The sequence below is a fragment of the Peromyscus eremicus genome, chromosome 11 (assembly GCF_949786415.1).
Source record: "Peromyscus eremicus chromosome 11, PerEre_H2_v1, whole genome shotgun sequence".
In the NCBI taxonomy this organism is placed as follows: domain Eukaryota; kingdom Metazoa; phylum Chordata; class Mammalia; order Rodentia; family Cricetidae; genus Peromyscus; species Peromyscus eremicus.
In genome coordinates, this window is record NC_081427.1 from 32939522 (window position 1) to 32964975 (window position 25454).

Consider the following 25454-nt stretch of genomic DNA (forward strand, 5'->3'; position numbering starts at 1 on the left):
GTGTATGTGTATGTAAAAACAGTTAAAGAAAAAGAGGCCTCTGGGCATGACAGCACACACATTTAATCCCAGCACTTGGAGGCAGAGGCAGGCAGATCTCTGTGAGTTCGAGGCCAGCCTGGTCTACAGAGTGAGTGCCAGGACAGCCAGGGCTACACAGAGAAACTCTGTCTCAAAAACAACAACAACAAAAACAAAAGAACCCCCCACCCCCCAAAAAATAAGAAAAAAGAAAAGAAAAAGAGGTCAAGAATAGTGAAGTGGTGGCAATGGTGGTAGTATGGTGATATTTCATTTGTACTGAAATGCAACTTTATTTATTAACATACAAATAAAATCACATTTCAGTACAAATGAAATATCACCAGTGCTGTGGGATGTTCTGTATATTAAATGTGTTGCTCTGATTGTTTAATAAATAAAACACTGATTGGCCAGTAGCCAGGCAGGAAGTATAGGCGGGACAAGGAGAGAGGAGAATTCTGGGAAGTGGGAGGCTGAGGCAGACAGACGCTGCCAGCTGCCGCCATGAAAAGCGAGATGTAAGGTACCGGTAAGCCACGAGTCACGTGACAACTTATAGATGAATAGAAATGGGTTAATTTAAGATATAAGAACAGTTAGCAAGAAGCCTGCCAAGGCCATACAGTTTGTAACCAATATAAGTCTCTGTGTTTACTTGGTTGGGTCTGAGCTGCTGTTGGACTGGCGGGTGAGAGAGATTTGTCCTGACTGTGGGCCAGGCAGGAAAACGCTAGCTACAGTGGTGGTACATGGGAGGGTTGGAGGGAGGAAAAAGAAGGCGAAAAGGATGTAATTATACTACAATTTCAAAAAATACATTATTATAGAAAGGAAAAAATTTCAAAATGAAAAGCACAAACAGGTTTCAAACGGGTTGCATAAAAACCAAACCTATAAGCTTCTCATATGTCCAAATGTCTAAGAAATACCACCAGGGCTGCAGTGCCAAGAAGAAACTGTTGCTTGTTAAACCTAAGTAAATGCCCATTTGATATTTTAAGCTGCAATGATTTTTTTTAGTTCCCACATTGATGATATACCAAAATTAGGAGGGCAGAGTAACCGTGATATACCTGGGCACGTAGAACACAATTTTATAGCTTTAAAAACTGTAAAACAAATTTTATGTACATTGTCCTGAGGCCATACAGATATTGTATACTTTGTGAGACTTGGGAGAACTTGTCTGTGAAACCTCCAGCTCTTTCTTTATGACTAAATGCCCCCCAGTTACCTTGGGGTTGGTTCCATGTTCTTACCACAGAGGCAGAAGCTAACTAACTACTGTTAATTCAGACTACTAGAAATCCTGAGCCATCTCTGTGGTTCTCCTGTGTAGGATCTCCATGGGCTTCATGCATACCATGAATATGACCAACACATAGCTTACTAGGCTTTCTCTAAGTACACACCACCCCTGTACTTCCCCAAACCCACAAGCACTACCATTTCATCTCCAAATTTTAGATAACCTTGTTTCTTCCAGATACAAATTCAAAACAAACACATTGTAGAAAAATTTGGAAACATAAATACAAAGAAATATACAAAGGAAAAAAAATACTTCCTTAGAATTCTGCTGTTCAGGAACAAACACCCTGTTCCTCTATCTGAGTTTCCACCTGCCCTTGGACCTTTCCTAAATCAAACAATTTGGAAATGAAATCCTTTTGTTATTTCTTTGAAATTTACTTTATTATTTTTAATTATGTGTATTGTGCATGCAAGTACAGGTGTCAGCAAGGGTTAGAGATGGGGGATCTTCTGGAGTTGATCTTACAGGTGGTTGTCAATCTCTTGATGTGGGAATTGAACCTGGGTCCTGTAGAAGAACAGGAAGTGCTGCTCTTAACCACTGAGCCATCTTTCCAGTCCCTCCTTTTTTTTTTTCAATGCATATATCTACAGATAGTGACTTCAATGTCTTGCTCCTGATATATGAAACTAGGGTATATTGCCCTAGACAATACACTAATAGTGTAGGCATATGTTAGCTGCTACATTGCCAAAAGTCATGCTAGCTGCAATTTAAACACCCCCCCCACACACACACCGACTGACACACTACTTTACCTTCTTCACATGTCAATGTGTTCAACTGAGGAAATGTTATATAAAGCACCTCACTGAACTCGCTGTACTTTTCAAAGTTGTGGGGTCTGCATCTCACACGCAGTTCATATTCCTTTTCCAGTTTCAGTGAGTACAGTGGAAATGATGTTGTCTTTAGGGGGCGTGTCTTTCAAAACAAAATATAAAAACATATTGCTCAAGTATCAACAACTCAATGCACAAATTCTTCATGCGTTTTTTTCTTTTCTCTTCAAACCAGGTTTCTAGAAAGTGTGTAATATTTTAACATGTCCAGAGGGAGTTGGCTATTAAATAAAACACACTGAGACAAATTATGTAAAGAATAACTTTGTTAAAATAATAATAATTTTGTTAAAGTAATAATAATAATCCTCAAATTTCTTTTAGTATAAACACAAAGATATACATTTGCTTAAAGAAATACAGCTATGCCTTTGCATTAGGTCATTAAGTAGTCTAGTAAGATTAAGCTATAACAGACTAAAGCATGGCTGAGCTATAAAGAGGACCACAATTATGTTACCTACTTATCTAGGACATTACAGTTTTGTATAGAGCAATAAATTAGAACAGGAAATCCCATATTTCCACACCAAAGCAAATTATGGCCACAAGCAAATTATATATCTGTAGAATATGTATTCCCTGGAAAATCTGGCTAGTCATTTATTAATAATCACAGAATTCAAAACAGTCCTAGAAATACTAGAGTTGTTTTGAAATGGCAAATGGTTTTATGAGAAGCAGCTACGCACTTTATTTATGCCAGAAGTCAGTTCCTCAGAAAGTGCTGTGTAGCTATTTCCTCCGAATGGAAACCTTATCTCCTGGAAGGAGAGTCTTCAGGCTTAGGAAGTAAGCAACACTGCTAAGGCTGGGAGTTCATGAAACCGGGATGATCCACAAGGCGCTTCTACAAGGGTTATGTACACAGTAATGATTCCTGGGGAGAGGGAACTGTCCCATCCGCTCAGCTTCCTGGAAGCTGTGTAGGGGGCAGCCAGGATGTAGCTTTCGTGACTCATCACCTACGCTGCGGCGGGCTACCCTGTGAGCGTAGCTGCATTTGAGTCATTCATACTCCTGTCGGGAAACTTCATTTATCCTCTTTCCAGCACTCAATAAACTCCCTGGTACAGCAAAGTAGAATTAGGTGGAACAGTTTTATTGATCCGTCATTGGTCCCCTATCTAGAGGGAATGGATGTTTGGTCACATCTCCCCAGGAAAATGCATATAACAGAAAGTCACTGGAGACCTTGGACACTGAGTATCAGCGTTTCACAATTCTCAGTTAGGATGTTCCCCCTCCCAGATAAAGGCAGTGAGAGTAGAGTGTTAGTCTATTAGGATTGCTTTCAGAGAGACAGACCCAAGATCCACGTTATCACGATGCTTTCCTCCAAGTTAACCACTGTAGCAGGTGGTGGTCACCATGCTTACACGTTCCTGTTTATAGAAAACACGAAAGACTCCACCTTTCCGACAGCATAGATTTTCACATAAATCAACCCTACGATTTCTTTTATTAAGTCAGAAGTTGGGCCTTCAGCTTCTGAAACAAATTTGTCTTTTGTTGATGTCTACTCACAAAGCACTCTTTTTTTGTATGTGCCAGGGAAAGGGATGTGGCTTCTTACAGGAGCCTCTGAATATATGCAGTATTTTTTTTTTTTTTTTTGAGATAGAGTCTCTCTCTGTAGCCTTGGCTATCCTGGAACTAGCTCTATAGATCAGGCTGGCCTCGAACTCACAAAGATCTGCCTGCCTCTGCCTCCCAGGAGTACTGGAATTAAGGGCATGCACCACCACTGCCTGGCTATATGCAATATTTGTATGCTTGAAGTGCTTTCTTTAAAGCAGGGCTCTGAATTTTAAACTTCCTTGTTTCTTTCATAAAGCAGTTTTGAAAGCTTTGGGTTGCATGCTTGGAGCAAGGCCTGGTTTCTCTGCTACTGTCACCAGTATTATTCATAGATTTTACTAACAACTGTAAATAACCACATAGGGAGCCCCAGAATTAAACCCATGACCACTCCTATCTCTTTCTTTCTTCAAGCCTTCACATCTGCAACTCCAAACTGAAGTCTTCTCATTTGGCTCCTTCTGTACCTACCCTGACACTGACCTCCTTGGGGACATCTTGTCTTCATCCTGTCCCCGGTGAGAGCTTTGTGCACCACAGACACTGCCAGTCTTCCAGCACTCCCTTTTACTAGTCTGTCACATAATACACTTCCTAGATTGCGTGTATCTTTCTGCTCAAACGTAATTGTGCATATCTTTCTATACTATACGGCAGTTTTCTGAGGGAGCTTGCAACTGTATCAAATAAGGAATAAAAATGATCCCTCAACCGGGCGGTGGTGGCACACGCCTTTAATCCCAGCACTCGGGAGGCAGAGCCAGGCGGATCTCTGTGAGTTTGAGGCCAGCCTGGGCTACCAAGCGAATCCCAGGAAAGGCGCAAAGCTACACAGAGAAACCCTGTCTCGAAAAAACAAAACAAAACAAAACAAAAAAAAAAATGATCCCTCTAGGAACTAGAAAAAGTACAAACTAATCCTAAAGGTAGCAGGAGGAAGAGGATAGATACCAAGTATAAGAGCAGAAACAGGTAAAATTGAGACCAGAAAAATACTGGAAAACATCAATAGAAAAAGTTTCCTTTAAATATTTTATTTGGCCTTTAATGGCTGAGCATTGACTAATAAAAAACTGAGAAAATTCTATTTACTATTCATCAACACCTATAATCCTTTGATCAAACCCACCTCCCATTCTTTCCCTATCCTCTACCACTTTCTCTCTCAACTTAGAGTTCTCTCCCTCTCTCTCTCAACACTCAGTCTATTTACTGCTTCTGTTCGCATAGGTGGAGGACCACCTTCTGGTACATGGATAGCCTCTCAGATCTCACACCCTGAAGAAAACTGATAGTCCCTCTCCCAGCAGCCATCAATTGCCAAGAGCTTCTCAGACAGGGGTGGAACCTCATAAGCCTCTCCTCAATCCACAGTGGGATTTTTAGCTGCCATGACCTTGTGTTAGCCTCTTGCTGCATAAAGTCCCAGCTGCTGTGAGTTCATATGCATTATCATAACCAGCAAATAGTTTCCTTATAGACATCTACTCCATTAGACTCTTTTATATTTCTTTTCCTTCTTCCTCAATAATCTTGAATCTTGGGAGGAGGGGGTAGAATGTGGATGTTCTATTCAAAGCCAAGTGCTCTGCTGCCTCTTATCCTCTGCGTGCTGACTGACTGTGGCTCTCTGTATTAATCACTATCTATTGAAAAAGGAAGCTTCTCTGATGAGGGTCGAGAGCTGTATTAATCTATGGGTAGAATGATAATAACTTGGGGGGACAGTTAATTACTATGTCCATTTAGAAGAATAATGGTACTAGGTTCTCTTCTGGAGCTCATAATCTCACCAGCTATGTTATTTTGGCCCAGTTAGTGATGTCAGACATGGGTTCCACTGTGTGGAGAGGCTTTAAATCTAACTAGAAAGTAGTTGCTCCCATAACATTCATACTACTATCAGTGGGCCTATCTTTCCAGGCAAGCAACTCTAAGCATTCACAGCAGGGTGAGACTCTTGATGACTAGTTTCTAACTTGTTTATAGAAATGAAAATTAGTACAGTAGCTATTGAAAAGTCTGGAGGTTACTCAAATAATTAAAAATAAATTTACCATATGATCTAGGGATTTCACTTAATGGCTTTATATTCAAAGTAAAATTAGTATGTTGAAGATATATTTGCCTGTTCATGATAATTGTAATATTACTCGCAATAGACAAAATATGGATCAACCTAGGTCCATTGATAAATAGTAGGGTGAGAAAATGGGATCTATAGGGAATGAATCATTATTTTCCAGCATGGATGACACTAGAATGTATCAGATAAAATACAGCAGGCATAGAAAGACAAAGTCCACATGATCTCACTTGTATGTGGGATCAGCAAGGGGAGCTCAGAAGTAGATCACCTTTGTGATCACCAGGGTCTAGAGGTTTGGAGGTTTGGTGAGAATGTTAGTGAAAAAAAAAAATAAAAAAAATTTAGTCAGATTGGAAGAATGTGTTGAAGGGAGCCAGAGCAGTGGTTCTCAACCTGTGGGTCGTGACCTCTTTAGGGGTGAATGACCCTTTCACAAGGTCACCTAAGACCATTGGAAAACAGATATTTACATTACAATTTATAATAGTAGCAAAATTACAGTTATGAAGTAGCAACAAAAATAATTTTATGGTTGGGGGTCGCCACAAAATGAGGAATGGTATTAAAGGGTTGCAGCATTAGGAAGGTTGAGAACCACTGCCTTAGAGCCTAAAGTTAACAATTATGAATTACACTGATGTACAAAAGAGCAGATTTTAAACTGTCAGTTCAAAAAAAATCTGTGAAAGAATACATACATTAATTGCGTTACTGAACCATCATATCATGTATAAATATTTCAAAAACACCATTGACATGATAATTAGGACAATTATTCTCAGAATATTTGAAAAAAATATTATATCTAGTATTTGGCTCCCTGAGATGTAGACTTTGGAAGTTTTCACAGATTTTATTATATAACACGAAACCACCATTTTTGGCTAATATCATCATGGATCTTTTTGGAGTTAGTCTTCATACATTGGAAAAGTATCAAACTCATGGTTGTAGATGTACATTTTAAAAACTTTTCTCCTGAAAGTTAAAATTCATCATTGGTGCAAACATTGTCATATGTTCACTGGAAGTGTAAACTTCTTTCTTGAGAAATGTTTGACACATCAAATATGAGTAATTCTCTACTAGTATATCTGCTGTTCTTCACGTGAAATCTGTGGTTCATGCCAAAGAGCTGCTGGTTCAGTTGTTGAATCAGTCATTTAGGTGTTTTGCTCTACCATTACTTTGGAATGTGGAAGAGCGCTGTGTGTATCATGTGCCACACAGACGCTTAGACAGTGATGGATTCAAGGGTTGAGATTTAAGCAGAGTGTCCTATGAAACTGCTCCCACCCTTCACTTCGAAATACACAAAGATGAAGACTGTTAGTAAACTCACGCCAAGAGCCAGCCAGCAGTTTCCTTATCACTGTATTATGGCATAAAAATGTTATTATAGTATACTCTGAAATTAGCATTGACCTTGGATCGCCCTTGAAATGGTCTCAAGAGCCCAGAGAGCTATATGATTCTCCTTTTGAAAACTGCTACCCCAGGTGCCCTTGGTACCTTGTGCAAAGTAGTCGTTCCTATATCTGGTTGTTGAATGAATGTTTGATTATGACTCGGATTTATAAAGTCTTGTTTGACTTAGCATCCAACCAGCCCCAACTCACAAACCAGATATCTACATGAAAATGATTCAGAAAACAGAACCTTGAAGGCAAGCGACTGTTTGAAGCAGGTCAAGTTGTACTCTCCGCTGAAGACAAAACTGGCTGCGTTTTTGGTGCTACATTGAAGGATCGGGCCTTGTGTCTCAAAATTTGGGGAGTGAGCCCTGCCAGAGTGCTGGGTACAACCTCATGCCTATCCAGAAATTGCTTGGCTTGGCCAGGGCTGCGGTTGTGGTTAGACTGATTTAGACTTAGTTATATTTGGAATGGCATGGTAATCCTGTTTCTCTTCTTGTTGTGTGCCATGTGGAATCTATCTCAGTGCCGAGTTCCCATGCTCTTGGCAGGGGAGTGAGAGGTTCAGGGGCCAACTTGCTTTCTGCTCGCCTAGGTTGGGACATCTTAGCTTGATTTTCTCTGAGGTATGTAACAGAACATCTTTCTGAAACCTCTAAGGGGTTAATTCCTTCTCTCTGCCTCTCTCCTGGAGAGACCTAAGAACAGCTTTAATAGAGGTCTAATGAGTAGCAGCAGTTCAGATCATGGGCAGACATTTGGCCACAGCCTACTATTGACCTTGATCATGGTCCTATTATGTTCAGCCACATCTCTAAAGATAGCAACATAGTTAGCCTGTGACCTTGCTCTATGGTTAAACTGAACACCAAACATAACCAGGGAAATGGTTTTCTTCTTCCAATAGTCTTCCATAGATCTACATGAAAGATTCACATCAACATTTGCTGTCTTATAGATTTTTTAAGATATTAACTTAATGATTATATCAGTTTTCCTCGAATAATTAGTTGTAGGGCACATAGCTTGGGCATGAGTTATTACGTGAAAAGAAAACGTTGTCACAAGTAAGAAAGTGATTGCTGACTTAGGAAGCAGAACTGTCAAAGTGTAGGATGTAGTGACTCTTACCACTTTCCACTTGGTTTCGTTGACTTCTTTGAATTGAACTTCGTACTCCAGAGCTATCCATCCCTTCCGAATGTCTGCACTGGGTGGTGGCTGCCATCTCACATGGATGTCTACGTGAATCCTGGTCAAACTGACATTCAGTACAGTCCAGTTGAGGCCAACAGGTGGGTCAGGTTGCACTGTGAATGCAATGGAGAATCAGTCCCCAGAGAAACACTCTTGATATTAATGGCTTGCCTTCCTCAGAGACCAAATAACTGCATTCATTTCGACTACACTCTTAATTCTTCCAGCAATCCACATTATTAGAATTCTATTTTATAACAGAGTAACATTTTTTAATATTAAGATGATGTTTCATTTTTAAAATATTTATAAAAGCTCCTCCAATTCCCTTTTGTGTTTCAAATTTGATCTGTAACTTTCATTGGAAGAACTGTCATGCTACATATTTGTTTTAGCTCTGATAACATTCATATTTTAGGATTTTGGCAAAAAATGAAGAAGTAGGAGAATCAGAAAGTCTTCATTTTTAAAATATGGCCTGTTTTGGAACAGGAAGTAGAGTATTTTTTCCTTCCTGGAAAAAATTATTATTCATCCTTATGCATCTCTATGCTGCTACAGTCCAGTCTCCTGAGTGCTCTGCAATTGTTTCCTAGTTTAGCTGTCTTCCTAGCCATCCTATTCCTTTTCTTAGTCACAAGAAAGAAGGCATTACGCTACCAGCTTGAGCATGTGACAGCTCAGTGTTTTCTGTCTTTGCTTAACTGTTAAGGGAGCAGTTTGAAATTGTACTTCGCTCAGTTTCCGCTGGCAATCCTCTATTATGTTCTTAGATAAATCTCTGTGTTTTTATTATAATGACCATAAAGACTAGAGTTTCAAAAACTAGGATGATGAAGACAAGTATGGATTCCAAAGTTAGAGTTTACATCTAAATTTACGCTGTGTCTCAAACAAAATACTGCTAGATAGGGCTTATTACCAAGCCTTTTGAAACTACTTGAAGATAGACAGTTAAAGTTTACTTTATTTCTTAGCATATGCACATAGCTAACCAGGATGTTTGGGTCCCTAGAATTAATCAGAGATAAGCCTGAAGATACATGTTATGAGGAGCTCTTACTGAGTCAAAGAGAGAAACTTTTGCATTGACCCAAAGTGGACATATACCTATGATGGAAGGGCATGCTGTGGCCACTATCACATAGATACCAGGTTTCTTTGCAAATAAGAAAGATTTTCCTCATTTTAAAATAGTAATTAGACATACACATGAACACAGTTTAGAAATTATATTTGAAAGCTGTTCAAACTACATATGCCTGTACAATGATAGTAACACTTTGTCCTGGATTTGTTAGAAATTGAGAAATAACCACAGACTTCACCTTTTAAGTGACTAGTTTTGAATGTGCATTTGCATTTTTAATTAAGTTTTAAAAGTTAGCATACAAAGTAACACATTAATTATGATAGTTTCATATGTCTATGTCAATATACATTATTCTTATTCATCTTCTTCCTTCATAGCAGTCCTTCATCCCCCAAAGTCTTTCAATTGCTAGTCCCCTCCCTCCATGAACACAGTCCCCACATCTTCTTTCGAGTTTCATTGTCTTCTTTCTCCTCTTCTCACAAGATAGCATTCTGTTCTCTCATGATCCCCTTTCTAGCTCCATGAAAAAAATCTCTCTTTCCTCATACTTTAAAGTTTATTTTTATGAGTATGAACGTTTTATCTGCATGTACATATATGTACCACATGCATGAGTTCCTGCAAAGGCTAGAAGAGGCATTAGAACCACCCCCAATGGAGTTAGCTAGCAGAAAGTGCTCCTAATAGCTGGCCCACCTCTCCAGTCCATAGCTGCCTATGTCAGTGGTTCTCAGCCTTCCTAATTCTGCAACCCTTTAATACAGTTCCTCATGGTGTGCTGACCCCAACCATAAAATTATTTTTGTTGCTACTTCATAACTGTACATAATTGCTACTGTTATGAATTGTAATGCAAATATTTTCAAAGACAGAGGTTTGCCAAAGGGGTTATGACCCACAGCTTGAGAACTGCTGATCTATATGCATATATATATATAAACATTATATATATATATATATATATATATATATATATATATATATAATGTTTGGGGAAGGATTTAATTATGTAGCTCACCCTGGCCTCAAATTAATGATCTTTCTGACTCAGTCTCCCCAGTGCTGGGGTTACAGGTATGTCACCATACTTGCATCTTATAAAAGTATTTTGATGGAAAATTTTCTAAAATTCATCACTTATGTTTGTTCATAAAAATTTCTCCTTTTCACTTTAAATAGATGAGATGGCATAGTGTCTTATGGGAGAAGCCTCAGAACCACTGTTAGAAGCATAGCAGCCTGCCGCTGCCTCCTACACACATATTTACATACTGTAGCTGACAATTCTTCTTAGATGTTTAGAAGTATTTGAAACAATATATGCAGAGGAAGTTCTTGTCTTCCTGTCTGATATCCAGCTGCTCCTCTTTCCTCTTCCATCTTTCCCAGTGGGGACCCGACCCTGCCGATTACTCGGGATAAAAACAGTAACTCTTTTATAACTTATCTTTTTGTCATGACCACAGATTCGGTCAGCTGCTCTTTGAAGAGAATCATTGCTTTTCGTTTGTGTTAGCCTTTTCCCTGTTCTGTTCCTCAGGTCTTTGCCCCCTTCTTTCAGTCTGTTCTTCACACAACCATCGGTCCTGCAGACACAGCTATTCCCTTACCTCTTAAGTTAGGGCATTACAGTAATCACCAAAAACCCTCCAAGATTTTCTGTCTCACTTCAAGTGAAAGCCACGGTCATTACAAGAGCCTGAAAAGGACTATCTCAAGTCTTCTCTCTTCCCACTCCCCTCCCTTCCCAGTCTGTGCCAGCTCTGCTGCTGCCTGCTGCTTCCTTCATGAGGAAGGCATGCTTACATCTCAGAATTGTTGCCCCGCGCCTTCCTGCTGAAATGCTTTTTTCCCTCACAAACACACAGAAGTGTTCTTGACTCAGCTGCACCTATCTCAGAGAAGCCAATCCTGATGATCCTACTTAACATTGCAGCCTTTCCCACACCTGCTGCTCCCTCCCTGAATTTCTCCATGGCGCGGGATCTTTCTGCTCTCACTGGGATTTAGTTCGACCAGGTAGACATTATCTTTTTCAGCACATGGAATGCTGTCTGCTCTAACGTAAGGACACAATATTTGCTGAATGATCTGAATGAATGACAAACATGTAACTAATCTATTATTTCATCTGTGTCCAAGGAACAGCTCTGTGAGGGACAACACATGCTCAATACATGAGTCAAATGTGGGTTCAGGCCACTGACATCCTTTCTCAGAACATACCAGGGTCACTATAGACCTTACCCGGTTCCTCTTCTCTTTTCTTGTGATAGTGTTTTGACTTTTTTGGTTGTCTTTCACTTGACTATCCAAGTCTGTTAACAGCTGTATCTCTAGTTTGCCCTTCTCCAATCTATCAACCACAAGTAGCAAAGTCAATTTCTTTGAGACACTCACAACATACTGGTAGTGGGTTAAACCCACAACTTATCTACTATCTTATTTAACTTTGATGTCATCATTTAATAGTCCTGAGCCTCAGTTGCATTATCTGTAAAATGGGTTTTACAATAGAACCTATCTCTCATGATGACTATATAAGACATACGTTCTTTGGGTTAGTAATTTCCTTATTTAAACACATGAAAACATTACTTTTGGTGGTAAGATCAAGCCCAAAATTTTTGTGAGGCACACAAGACTAATGATGAATTTTTCAAAAGGCTGTTAGACCTATACAATTGCTGTTGAATCCTTGAACATTTTTTTAAAAATTATTAGAACTGAGTAGTTTCTGGAAGGGCTGTGACAATTGGTAACTCTCATTCATACTTCATAATGAACTGTCACAGTTGAGTTCAGCTGGCTCCTCTTCATCCTACAGGCATAGCAGGCCATTCATACATTTGATCAACTACCTTGTTTTTTATACATCCAAGCACCCCAACTCAAGGACCTGCCATAATGTGTTGTGGCACACTGTCCTACAATTATTTTTGAACTTCTCCATTCCACTACTTGGACTGTATCATATAATATAGTCAGCATACATGCAGGAGCTCAGTGAGAGTCAGCTAGATAAATGAGTAAGGCTTCCTATTGTTAGAGACAGGGTCAGAGCATGGATCTTAAACTAGTATCCTTAGGTGGTAGTTTGAATGTAATTGGTACCATAAGCTCATAGGGAGTGGTGCTCTTAAGAGGTGTGGCTTTGTTGGAGTAGATGTGTCCTTGTTGGAGGAAGTGTGTCATTGTGGGGGTGGGCCTTGAGGTCTCGTATATGCTCAAGATAATGCCTAGTGAGACACACCATTTCCTGTTGCCTGCAAGATGTAGGACTCCGAGATACTTCTCCAGTACCATGTCGGCCTTCATGTCACCATGCTCCCCACCATAGTGATAATGGACTGAACTTATGAACTGTAAACCCTCACCTCAATTAAATGTTTTTCTTTATAAAGGTTGTCGTGGTCATGGTGTCTTTTGACAGCAATAGAAACTGTAACTAAGACACCTTATATCTAACCCACCCATTCCCTTAGCATCAGCTCTGCAACTGGGGAGGCCATTTAAATAGTAAGTAGCCTCTACAACCCATCAGACAATCTTTTCTGCTTCTTACAGTTTAGGCAGACTTCCAGGCTTTGCTTGCTTCTGTCTGCAACCTTTGGCCACATTTCCTGCTGTCTTCCAGTCTGCTACTGCCTAAGAAACCACGTTTGTCTGGGAGAAGGGGCAGGAATGGGTGTGAGGAGGAAACGGGCTCTTGTGGATGGCTTTGGAAGCACTAAGGTCAGCTCCTGGAAGTCTTTCATGGCTTCTCTGCCTCTTGCTGTTTACACTATCATGCTGGAAACATGGATATCTCGGTTATGGTTGCTTGTTTCGGTTCCTCTTCAGGTCCCCAGGATGGGTGATGAATCATCCGTATGTTTTCTTGAGCTGACTTCCATCAGGGTTTGTTTGAAATCAGATAAACATGACTTTGGCCTGATTGTAGCTGTTTGGTTAAGGTTAAAATTCTATGGTTATTTTGTTTTGTGATCAACACAATCTAGGCTTTGATTATACCAATGATAGGGGTCAAAGGTCAACATTCTTCAGTAGATCTGAATATGAAAATCATGTCAAAAATTAAGGAAAAATTAAGAGTGCATTGAGTTAGCTCCTTGTTTTGGCAACAAGAATCCTGTTCAGAGTTGGAGACTTTGTAAAGGAAAGGATGGATTCATTTCTTCTTTTTTTAATTAATTTTTTTCAGATATATTTTTATTTTATATCGTTTTGCCTGCTTGTATGTACATGCACCCAGTGCATTCCTGGTGTCACAGATGTCAGAAGAAGATTCCTGGAACTGGAGTTACAGGTGGTTGTGAAACCCTGTGTGGGTGATGGGTTCGCTGAAACAGCAGCAAGTGTTCTTACCTACTGATGATTAATTTCTTCACAGCATTTACTACCAGCCTCCTTTAAAAAGAATTTAAAAATTTATTTATTTATTTCATTTGTATGGGTGTTTTGTCTGCGTGCATGTCTGTGCACTGTGTATTTTGTGTTCAGAGGCCAGAAGAAGGTATCTGATTCCCCTAGACCGGTGGTTCTCAACATGTAGGTAGTGACCCCTTTAGGGGTTGAATGAGTAAACACAGATATTTACATCATGATTCCCAACAGTAGCAACATCATAGTTATGAAGTAACAAAGAAAGGGTCACCACAACATGAGAAACCATATTAAAGGGTCACAGATTAGGAAGGATAAGAACTACTGCCCTAGACTCAAGATGGTTGTTAGTTGCTACATAGATGATGGAAAACAAATTAGAGACCTCTAGAGAGTAGTTAGCTCTCTTAAGCAACTGAGCACCGCTCTAGCTCTATTCCCAGACTTCCTTAAGCTATAGTCAAGTTAACTCCCCTCTGTCCTTTTAGACTCCCATGAGACAGACTCCATATACTTAAAACTACAAAGGCTTTCTACTTGATTATACTTGGAAATTAGGGCTTCCTTAATATTTAGTCTAAAGTCATGTCAAATGAAACAAGCCTGTGGCTTACCTATTTCTTCAACAGAGAAACACTTTTCGTCCAACAAGTCACCATTTGTAGTTAGCTTGATACAGTAGGGTATCCAAATGGAGGTATACGAGGAGTTGAAGTAACAGCTGTTTTCTCCAGCAGAGACATAATCAGGGCATTCTTTCCACTCCTGGGACCATTCATGAGCGATTCTGAAATGGAGGGTAAAAAAGGATTAATCATTCCCCAAATTATACCTGCCATAGCTTTAGTCAAAGCGAGGTGTCTGGCAGCCAGAGTCAGTAAGCTATGATGACACAAATACCTGATGGCATTAAACATTTAACATTTCAGAAGTACCATTTCTAAGAAACATCACATCTATAGAAGTCTGAAGATTGTCAGGAGCTTATACGGTATTAAATAAAAACGTCTGTTAATTGAGTGTATATGCCTTGAGTTCCCAGCTGGTAGATCCAATCATTCCTTGGTGACCCAACCAATGGGTTAATCATTGATAGAGTCATAATTTGATGGCATTATTGGGAGCGGTAGAGACCAAATGTGGGGCTGGTGAGGAAGCGGGGCACTGGGGATGTAACTTTGTAGAGTGTTATCTCCTTGCTAGCTCCTCCCCCTGTCCAGCTCTCATCTTCCTCGACAGCATGAGCCAAGTACCCTCTTGTATGGCCACTCTGATTTTTTGTCTTCCCACAGGCCCATAGCAGCATACTCAGGGGACCGCAGACTTCAGTTCAGGTTCACCCTCTGCGTCCGTGGACCCAAGCAAACCCCTCCTCCTTCAAAGTGTTTCTCTCACGTATTTGCCACAGTGGTAAGATGATTGACAGACACAGATTCGTTGTCTCTCTGTTTTATTTACTGGCCTGTCTCGGTTGAGGAGAGGGTTTACAGGTGAAGCGGACACAAAGCCATGGCACCTTTGATTAAGAAAGAAGGTTGCTGACTAAGAAAGCAGGGGCGGAGGAGCTGTTTCAGTTGGTAAAGTACTTGCTGTGTGAACACACGGAGACCTGAACTGGATCTCAAGAACCTGTGAAAATGTTGGGTGAGAAGGAAAGCACATGGAATGCCAGTGCGGGGGGAGGTAGAGACAGGAACATCCTGTCAGCCAGCTAGTCTAGCCCAACAGGCAAGGCTCCAGGCTCAGTGAGAGACTCCAGCTTAAAAATTAAGAGGTGGTAAGCAACTGAAGAAGACACCTGACATCAACTTCTGCCCTTTACATCACACACATATATAATACACCTGTGTACAAACATGCACAGATATGAACATTTACATACACGCGTGCGAGTGCGTGTGTGTGTGTGTGTGTGTGTGTGTGTGTGTGTGTGTGTGCGCTTGCACACACACAGTGATAGGAGTGACTGGGCAGGCACAGGTGCTGGGGTTAGCAAACTAGATGTGGGTGTTTGAGACTTTCCCACGGCAGGGTGGTACTGGCAGCCGTGAGCATTGAGAACATGGGCTTGAGAGAAGGCACGGCCTGGAAGGAAGGAATGAAAAGCCCCGAAGACACATTTACATTTCCGTCTTAACAGCTGCTTCTCAGGCTCATTATTTGGGACCAGGGATTTCTGTAGAATCAGGGGCCGCTGAGACAGCTGCTCATCAGCTGTTTGAACACACTTGGGATTAAAAGAGCAGAGACTCCGGAATCGGAGATGGTAAATGGTTGCTCAGATTCTGACTGGGATTCTTAAAAGCTGCATGTCCTTAGATGACAAGGAGAGTCTTCTATGACTGGGAAAGTAGGTGGAGAAAGGCGAAGGAAGGATGAAGCGTCTTCGTGCATGCACACGCGTTGTCTTTGGTGCGACAGCAAAAGATCAGGGGTAGGTGACGCACTGAGTGGTGGCATTTTTGTTTAATCTTGACATTCGAACTAAGAGTGAATTAAAGATTTTATCAAAATTGCCCAGGAAATTAGGTATCCATAAAATATCAGAGTAGATATCAAGTGTATTAATATGATGTAGCCAATGGTGTCCATTTGAAAAAGTGAGTCTCAGGATGGCGCAAAGATTCAGGGCAGCCAGTGGTCAGCAGGTCTGCGTTTATTGTAAGGAGCCACCTAGCTCTTCTGTGCTTCAGTTTCTGGACTTTGGCATTGTTGGTAGCCTTGTTCCGGGGAGCGTATTTGTAAAATCCTGGTTAGGTTTTCTAAATCCATTTGCTCCTCAGGACACAGCACTTATAAGAGTTAATCTGGATGTGAAGCGTGATGGACCAGGAATAGCTAGTTCAAAACACAACTCCCAATTCATCCCCTCCCCTTCTCTTGTTTTTTGAGACAGGTTCTCTATGTAGTCACAGCTGTCCCAGAACTTGCTTTGTAGACCAGGTTGGCCTTGAACTCAGAGATCTGCCTGCCTCTGCCTCTTGAGTGCTGTGGCTACAGGCGTGCGCCATCATACCTGGCTAAAGTGTCTCTCTTAAACTAGTAAATCTAAAAGGCAAATAACCTCATGACACAGGAAGTCACCTGTCTTCCCTGTGTTCTACACACGATATAAGACAATCTAAGAAAGCTACTTTATTCTTAGCTCTCAAAGTAAAGTTCTTTAGGTTTGCCCCCAGACTACCTTGTAACATGAATAAGGACCATAGGAGATTTAAAAATAAAAAGAGAGAGTGAAAGCAGCATTTTCTCTGTAAAGGTTTGGATTGGAGTAAAAATAAAGAGAGGAAAAGTCATAAAAATAAAACCAGATTCTGGGCCCACAAACTTTAAATAATTCTAACTGAGGGATGCCAACTGTTAACCACCACAGCCAGCTCCTCCTACCATGAGCCACTGGATCATCTGGAGTCCTTGAACCCGCAGGACATACCTCCCACCTCTCTCTGGCATAAACTTTGAGGAGGGACAAATCCAGCCAACCCCCCTCAGACAAAGGAGCCAGATTAGTCATCGCCTCCCACCCCAGTGAACTGGGTCTCAGATCCTTTAGGAGGAAGTGTGATGATACAAAAAAAGTTGAATTAAAACAAATGGTAAAAAGATGAAAACAACGAGGCTGATATTGACCATCTCCAACAGGTTCTCATGAAGTCTTCACCAAGCTCTGCGACACTCAACAGTGCCGATTTCTGCCATGCCTCTGATTGGCATTCAAGCTGAGTCCCCTTCAAGGGCAGAGGCTAGATTCGGCAGTCTCTCCATCACAGGGCGTCAGGGACTGCTCTGAATCAGCTGCTTTCATAAGCCGGGACCATCTCCTCTGCCAGCTTACCTGGCTAGGAGAGGGTCCAAGCAGAACACACGAGTGCCTGAGCCCTTCTGTCTTGTTGACAGCCCAGCGTGCTTAGACTCTTGTATGCTTTGGAATCCAAGAACAGCCCAGTGAACCGAAGGCTGATCACACACCACCATATTCCCTGTTTTTTTTTTTTTTTTTTTTCCTGCTGCTCCACAGACTACAGCGATGAATTAAAGCATGCTGCAGTGTTGTGTGTCAGGGGTGAGAGGCATGATTCTACAGTTTCAGGAGCTGCCTAGGAAGGAACACTCAGAAACAATCATGAGAGTTGGAAGCACCCCCTGTGCCGTTGTCTCTGGGTAAGTGGGTGCTGAGAGTCCACGTGCCAAGGCAACCTCATTCTGAGCTCCTAACCCTCAGTTGTACCCTTCTCAGATAAACAGGGCTGAGGGCTTATGTGGTTTGGCTAGGATATTCAAAGTATTTATGTTTTTGTAGAGAAAATACAAAATCCTGATTTGTGGAGTTTGGGTTGGCCCTTGGTCATGAGTTTGTATTCATGGTACTTAGGGAGGTGTGTATACTTTTCTCCTGGGAGTCTAGGTTCCACTGGGGCTAAAACAAGGATGTTCTCTTGAATATGTCTGAGAGTTTCCCTTCCTCTGGTCACACTTGTAGCAGAATACTTGTTAGTTCCCAGGCTGAATACAGAATGGGATGCTGGGAGAATGGGATGTGTGGAGGAGGCCTGCAGACAGAGTTACTGTGGCTCTGGTGGAAAAAAGCTAGAGACAAGTGTGTTTGTGTGGGTTTTGTACCTCTGGGTTTATCTTTTGGCTCACGATTAAGGTAGGTGACTACTAGGAGGGTGGGAAAATCATTGTCCAGGGGTGGAACTAGTTCAAGACATTCTCCCATCGGTTCTTGGATCAGTTTGGTCAATGGTGACTGTATGAAAGCTTCTCCTTTGTTTTGATGGCTCTAGCTGTCTGAGCTGTTGGAGCAAGGTGCAAAAATGGCATCTTGTAAGTTTCTCCATTTTCATTTTAGAAATAACAGAATCAATTCATACATATTGAAAAGTGTTCCCAAACACCTTAGCTTCATGTCTGAGTGAGCATCTATCTGTCTGTCTGCCTGCTTTACTTTATTTATTGGCCCATACTTGTCTACAGTATCAATCTCAAGGTAAATAAGTCGTGTATTTGTTGCTAAAATACCCCATCTCTGTGTGCTTTTGGAGGCAGGGTATTCTGTGATGCCTCTCATAACTAGAGGGTGGACAGGGCCAGTTTTGGTTGTTCACTTACAGTTTTTGTTATCTGTAAATCGAACACTCAGGTGGGCATTAGAAAGTTTTTTTTTTTTTTTTTTTTTTTTTTTTTTCCAAGACAGGGTTTCTCTGTGTAGCTTTGCGCCTTTCCTGGATCTCACTTGGTAGCCCAGGCTGGCCTCGAACTCACAGAGATCTGCCTGGCTCTGCCTCCTGAGTGCTGGGATTAAAGGTGTGCGCCACCACTGCCTGGCTAGAAAGTTCTTATAGTCTACCAATAATCACAAGCAGTAAGGAATCAAAAACCTCTTCTATAGCTCAGGAATCTGGACTCTACATCATTATTATTTTAAATTATTATTATATACTAATACTAAGAAAATACTGCTTATTTATTTATTGTGTACTTACTATGTAAAATGTACTATGCCACGCATTTTTCTAGCTAAGAAAAACCCTCATAGACAGCTATGAGCTAAGTCTATTATCACCCTCCTAGAAGTAAGGCAGCAGAGCTGTGCCCAGCTTAACTAATTTACTGTTACTTGGTGAGCAAGGGCGGAAGCCAGGAGGGACCACAGGATACTGGCTCTGACTAACTGCCCCCTATGTCTTCCTTCCCTTTCCTGTCATCTCTGGGGTAGAAAGTGACATTCTCAGATCTGTGGATGAGAGCCTAAGACAAAGTACCATCACTATCCCTGCAGCTGGTCTTAGGACTCTCTTGGGGTTTGTGTGGCGAAGAAGAGACAAGGAAGTGTTTAACTGTATCGTTTCAAAAGGTGAAAGGTGCATTTTTATTCTGTAGCACAGTAGGGTAATTAATTATAATTGTCAATGATGCATTAATCATGTATTTCTAAGTATCTAGTAGAGAGGATTTTTGGATGGTCCCAACACAAAGAAATGGTAAATTCCCAAAGTGATAGATACCTCAATTGTCCTGGTTTGATAATTACACATCATAGAGATGTACTAAAATGTCACAGTGTATCCCATCAATTATACTTTTACTGTGTGTATTAAAAGTGGTAAAAGAGAAAAGGAAGAAATTGCAGGGGAATGAAACTCAACTATTGGGTGATGACTAAATTTCTAGATGCTTGTTTTCCTTGTCTGGTGTCATTCTAAATACTGTGGATTAAAAATGAAAGAGCAAGTCCCCTCACTTAGTAAAATTAAAGACAATGGCCTGTTCTATAGAAAACCAATGGAGGCTTTTAAAGCATAATTTTTCAAAACACAAAGTAAGATTCAGTCTTCTTACCTGGCCTACAAGCATTGGCACAGTCCCCGAATATCTGATCCCTTCCCAAGTTTTCAGTCTCATGCCATCTGTACAGGCTCTTCTGATTCTCAAACATGCCACCATGGCCTCAGGGCATCACACTTGCAATTTTCCTTGCCTCCACAGCCTTTCCCTCCTACACATACACAGTATCTCTCACTTCGTTTCTTTCCCCGATTTAACATGCTGCACTAGGGAGGTCCCCGAGACCTCCTCAGCTCCAGCATCCCTCAAGCCTCTGCACTTAATCACTCATGCTCACAGGCATGCCCACACACTCTCACTCATAATGTGAATCTCCCATATCCCTGCTCTCCACCTGAGCCACACTGACAATTGGAGAAAAGTCAGAAGGGGCATGAAGCCTTCACCTTCTAGCATAGAATAGCTGTATAGATCCTGGGATCTTTAAGTTATGATGGTCTCCTTCCGTCCAGTAGCATGAAAAGGTCTCCAGTTCTGGCGAACGGCACGAGGTGAATTGAGGCTTCCCAGAAGAATCTGCAGGAGAAGAAGAAAAGGCAAGCATGGAGTCAGGAGGGTCATGTGATGTTCCCGTGAAACACACTTATGAAGTGTGTAAAGAAGGAACCACTTGGGTAAAGCCAGCCTAGCCCCTATCCTATCTCGGAGGTGATGCTAACATTTGGAAAAGCTGTTTTCCCGGCTCATCGTCTCAGCATCTATTGCTGGCTACTGTCAGTCATCAGGTTTCAAAGTCAAAAAGGTGTGCCTTCATTTCCAGCATCATTCCTTAGGGCCTGTTTAAGATCCAGCCCAGGAGAAAGGGATTTGGGGACAGGTAGTGCATTTGGAAAGCATGCTCAGGACTAAAAGCGAGATGATGGGCAGAGAGGGGAAAGGCCCCATGGAACAATGCTTATGCCTAAAGGTGGTATCATAGCATCCCTGGAAAGAGTGTTGCAATTGATAAGAGTTCAACCTTTGTCCCCAGATTAATTCTCACATGTATGAATGAAAATGCCCCACATTCTGAAGAAACTTTAGCATTAACACCGCTTGTACTCAAAGATCTTGAAATAGCATACCTATACCTATTTCTTCTTTGTGTGTGTGTGTGTGTGTGTGTGTGTGTGTGTGTGTGTGTGTATGCATGTGTATACATGTACATGCGAGTGTGCTCAGTAGCACGCGCCTCAGGCATACACCTGTGTGTGCCTGCATGCGTGCGTGCGTAGTTTCTGTGTGCGTGTATGTGTGTGTGTGTGTGTGTGTGTGTGTGTGTGTGTGTGTGTGTGTAGGCCAGAGATTCACATATGATTTTTCTCTCTGGTTCTTATCTCATGTTTCAGACAGGGGCTCTCACTGAATTTGGAGCTTGCCATTCAGGCAGGCTGACTGGCCAGCAAGCCCAAGGAATCCACTTGTCTGCCTCCCCAGAACCCCAGTGTTAGAAATATGTACCACATGCCTGACTTTTATGTGGGTGCTGGGGATCCAAACTCAGGTCCTCATACCTCACACTTTAACCACTTGGCAATCTTCTCAGACCCCAAAATACTCATTTTAAAAATGAGGATTCCAAGATATGAACTTGGGAGAGAGATGGATAATAAATTGAAGCAGGGCCAGAAGGAGCTGGTGGCAGGGAGGGATTGGGGATGGATATCCCTAAGACACATTGTATATGTGCATGGAATTAAAAAAAAAAGAGTAAAAACACAAACAAAAGATGAGGATTCCCATTTAGATTACATCTTTATTTTAGTTATTTTTACTAGATACTATTACATCACATTAGCACTTTACATACATATTTCATTTAGTAGTGACTACAGATTACCTTTTGCTATCTGAAAAAATTCCAAGGCGAGGGGGGGGGGAGGCGGGAGGGGGGGGCGGCGGCAGCGGCGGCGGAGAATGACAAATTTAGACATCCTCTTAATTCAGCTTTGAGAAATCAGTAACCTGGAAACCTCCAATCTTCCACAATGGAACCAAATGAGATGTTTTAAAAATATTTCTCTGCTTACTTCTAGATATTTGAATTTCTTTGGGATACAGACAGTCAGGGAGTGTGATTGTTAAATGTTCCTTATGTACTTGCAATGTGTATTCCAGTTTGAGAACCACAGCTGCAGATAAACACATATATGCGACCCCAAAATGCAGCTTTTGCATAGTAACATTCACTGGACTGTTCCAGCAAAGATATGTATCAGCACCTGGTGTCCACACTGAGAAGCCTTGTTCAGGATGGCATTTTCATCTCAGACATGCTTCTTAGAATCATGCGTCATGAAAAGTGGGAGTAGGAGAGGTATTTAAAATCTTTATGCAGAATTGTATATCTAAATGATACACTTGTCTTTACATACCCAGACAGAGTATACACTGACAGTAAAAGTCAAGAAGTTATAGTGCTACTTCTATTAAATTTATTTAGGAACTTCAAGGAGAGTTATACCAAAGTTTTTAAAAGTTGATGAAGTTTGATATTGTGTCCATGCCTACAATGTTGGAGACACAATGCCGCTTATAATGTGTTACATCAACACTACCATGATTGATTTGCAGGTCAGATGGGCTATACTGCTTAAGTGAGCTTCCTCCACAACTGCCTGCTGGCTCTCCCTTTGGAGGAAGATGATTTCCCAGACAGTCCACAGAGGGAGCACCGCAAGCAGCTGTTACATTGAAGGATTAATTTCCAGAGATGCTTTTCTGTACTTGACTCACAACACAGCAGAAACAAATTCCGAATGAAATAGCACATACTTTCCCAAAGTCTGCTTGGGATCTGGGGCTTAGGGAGAAGGAAAAAGAAGATCTCAAGGAAGAAAGGAAGGTAGGGGGAAAAAAGTCTTTGATGAAGAAGGGTGGTTTTTCTCTGAGGAAGACTCTCCACCATACCATGTCTTGAAAACTGTCCGTCTGCTTCCAACCGTCTAACACTTATCACCTCTTAACACACGGTAGAAGATTGAGCTATCTTTCATGGGGGTGGACACTTGAAGGGAAAATCTTTCTCCTTGAGTACAGTAATTCCAACCAGTCGACAACTTCCTCTTGATTTAGGGTGACAGTGGACAAACAATAAGGAAAGCAAGAAAACAAAACAAGACAAAAGTAACACGGCCATGGTTGCTCGCCACCAACTGATTGTGGGGCCCCATTGTTGAAGACAACACATACACATCTCATGGAGCAGGGAGACACCGAGCTGGTGCCTAACTAGAGTCTTCATCCTACTGACCAGTGTTTATGGTACTCGAAGGTACTCTGCACTCTACCAGAAGGGAAAAGCAAACACCAATCCAGCTACAAATGCTTCAATATACAATGGTGCCTTGCCTGCGTGATACCTACATGATTTATACCATAATAATGGTACAAATATTGTGGAAGTAGCCAACCACTCTGTGCTTAGAGCCAAGGCCCACTCCATAAGATGGAACTCATATTTTATACTATATGGGTAGCATGGGTGGCTAAGAACCTGACACTAGATAGGCTGTGGACCTAGGAGAAAATGAAATACTATTTTTCTGCTAAAGGAACATAGCTACGAAATGACTCCTAATGACATTCTGTTAAACCCATAGATCAGTATCTCATTCAGCCATTGTCAGAGAAGCTTACACCCTGCAGTAGAGAGGAACTAATACAGAGACGCACAACTGGAAAATAGGCAGAGAGTGAGAGACTTTGGAATATCAGTTCTAAATGGGATGCTCATCAAATCCTTTCCCTCAGGGCTCCGAGAGCTGTGCGGAAGGGGAGGCAGAAAGATTGTAAGAGCCAGTGGGGACGGATGACACCAGGCAAACAGTGTCTTCCAGACACAACAGGACTGATGAACACATAAACTCCCAGAGACTATGGCAGCAATCCACAAGGCCTGCACAGATCTAAGCCAGATGTGGTCCCATTGCTGAGAGGGGAAAGTGGACATAAGCTCCCACTCCTAATCAAGAAACGATCTCTAACTTACAACTGCTTGCAAAGGAAAAATCTCTTCTCTTCAGTGGAGTCTCACCAAGCATACAAACCATACTTAAAAGAAGGCCCCATGTCCAGCAGTGGATGGCCAACCCCAAATTAACTCAATAGCTTTTTGGAGATTTTTTTTTTCATCTCATATTTCTTTGTTTGGGCATTTTTCCCCTTGCCAGTCTGTTGCCTGTATATTATGTTTCCAATATTGTGGGGTTTTTTTTGGAGGGGGGGTGGTAGTGTTGCATATGTGTGTGTGCATGTGTTTCTCCTGTTTTATTTTTTAATATTCTGTTCTTGTGATTTCTTTTTGCTTTTTCCTGTTTGTTTTCTAAAGAGAGACAGAAAGCAGGCATGGAGTTGGATGGTGGGAGGATCTGGGAAGAGACGAGGGAGGGGAAACTGTGATCAGAATATATTGTCTGAAAAATTTTTATTTCAATAAAAAGATATCATTCCTTAACATGATCAAGAAAAAAAATCAACAAATTAAACTTGTACAAAGACATACTGGAAAAAAATGGTTTTAGGGCTGGTGCTCAGTGGTAGAGCCTTTCTTAACATGTGTGAGGTCCTGAAATAGATTCTCAGCACCACTAAAAGAAAATACAGATAAATGATCTTCAAATACGGCTTCCATCCTAAATGCTGAAAGAAATTATAAGATCAAATCAATGTGTGTGATAATAAAGCACGAAAAATGAGGAGGGCACTACTAACAATCATAAGAACACACCAGACAAAATGGCTCTGGGCTCATTATGGTAGACTTGGGTTCTGACGAGGATCCTGTGTGTAGCCAGTCAATCTCCCTGCTCTTCAGCAGGAATGAATGATTACCGCAGAATGTAAGCCAGAGTGAGGAAATACTGTCAGCTGAAACGGTTTCATATGTTGTGAGGATTGCATAAGCACACAGGTTGAGGCCAAGTGTGGTGAAACTGTAATGTTCTTTCCACAAGTAATAAACAAGAGATGGCGGCTCCAGCTGAGAGACCGTCCACTTCCTTGTCTGTGCTTCACAGGGTCTCTCTCGATGAGGCTTAGTGGAACTGAAGGGGGAGGTGACTGTATACTAGTCATTAAGTGGTCTCGAAGGTCATGTGACAGCTACTGCCCCGCACAAGAAACAGGTGTTATAATCTTCACCATTTGTAGGTAAGGACACCGAGAGGCAGAGAAGTAAAAT

At 41.4% G+C, this 25454-nt stretch overlaps 1 protein-coding gene across 1 annotated transcript in view; it reads right to left on the reverse strand.

Moving 5' to 3' along the window:
- The window catches only part of Ghr (growth hormone receptor), a 246000-nt gene that overhangs the window by 4883 nt on the left and 215663 nt on the right, over positions 1-25454 (reverse strand). Inside the window, exons 5-8 of the mRNA XM_059276751.1 lie at positions 20680-20809; positions 14560-14732; positions 8398-8576; positions 2098-2263 (exon numbers count right to left, since the gene is read on the reverse strand). Coding sequence (XP_059132734.1) covers positions 2098-2263; positions 8398-8576; positions 14560-14732; positions 20680-20809 — 648 coding nt within the window. The remainder of the gene's footprint in view (positions 1-2097; positions 2264-8397; positions 8577-14559; positions 14733-20679; positions 20810-25454) is intronic.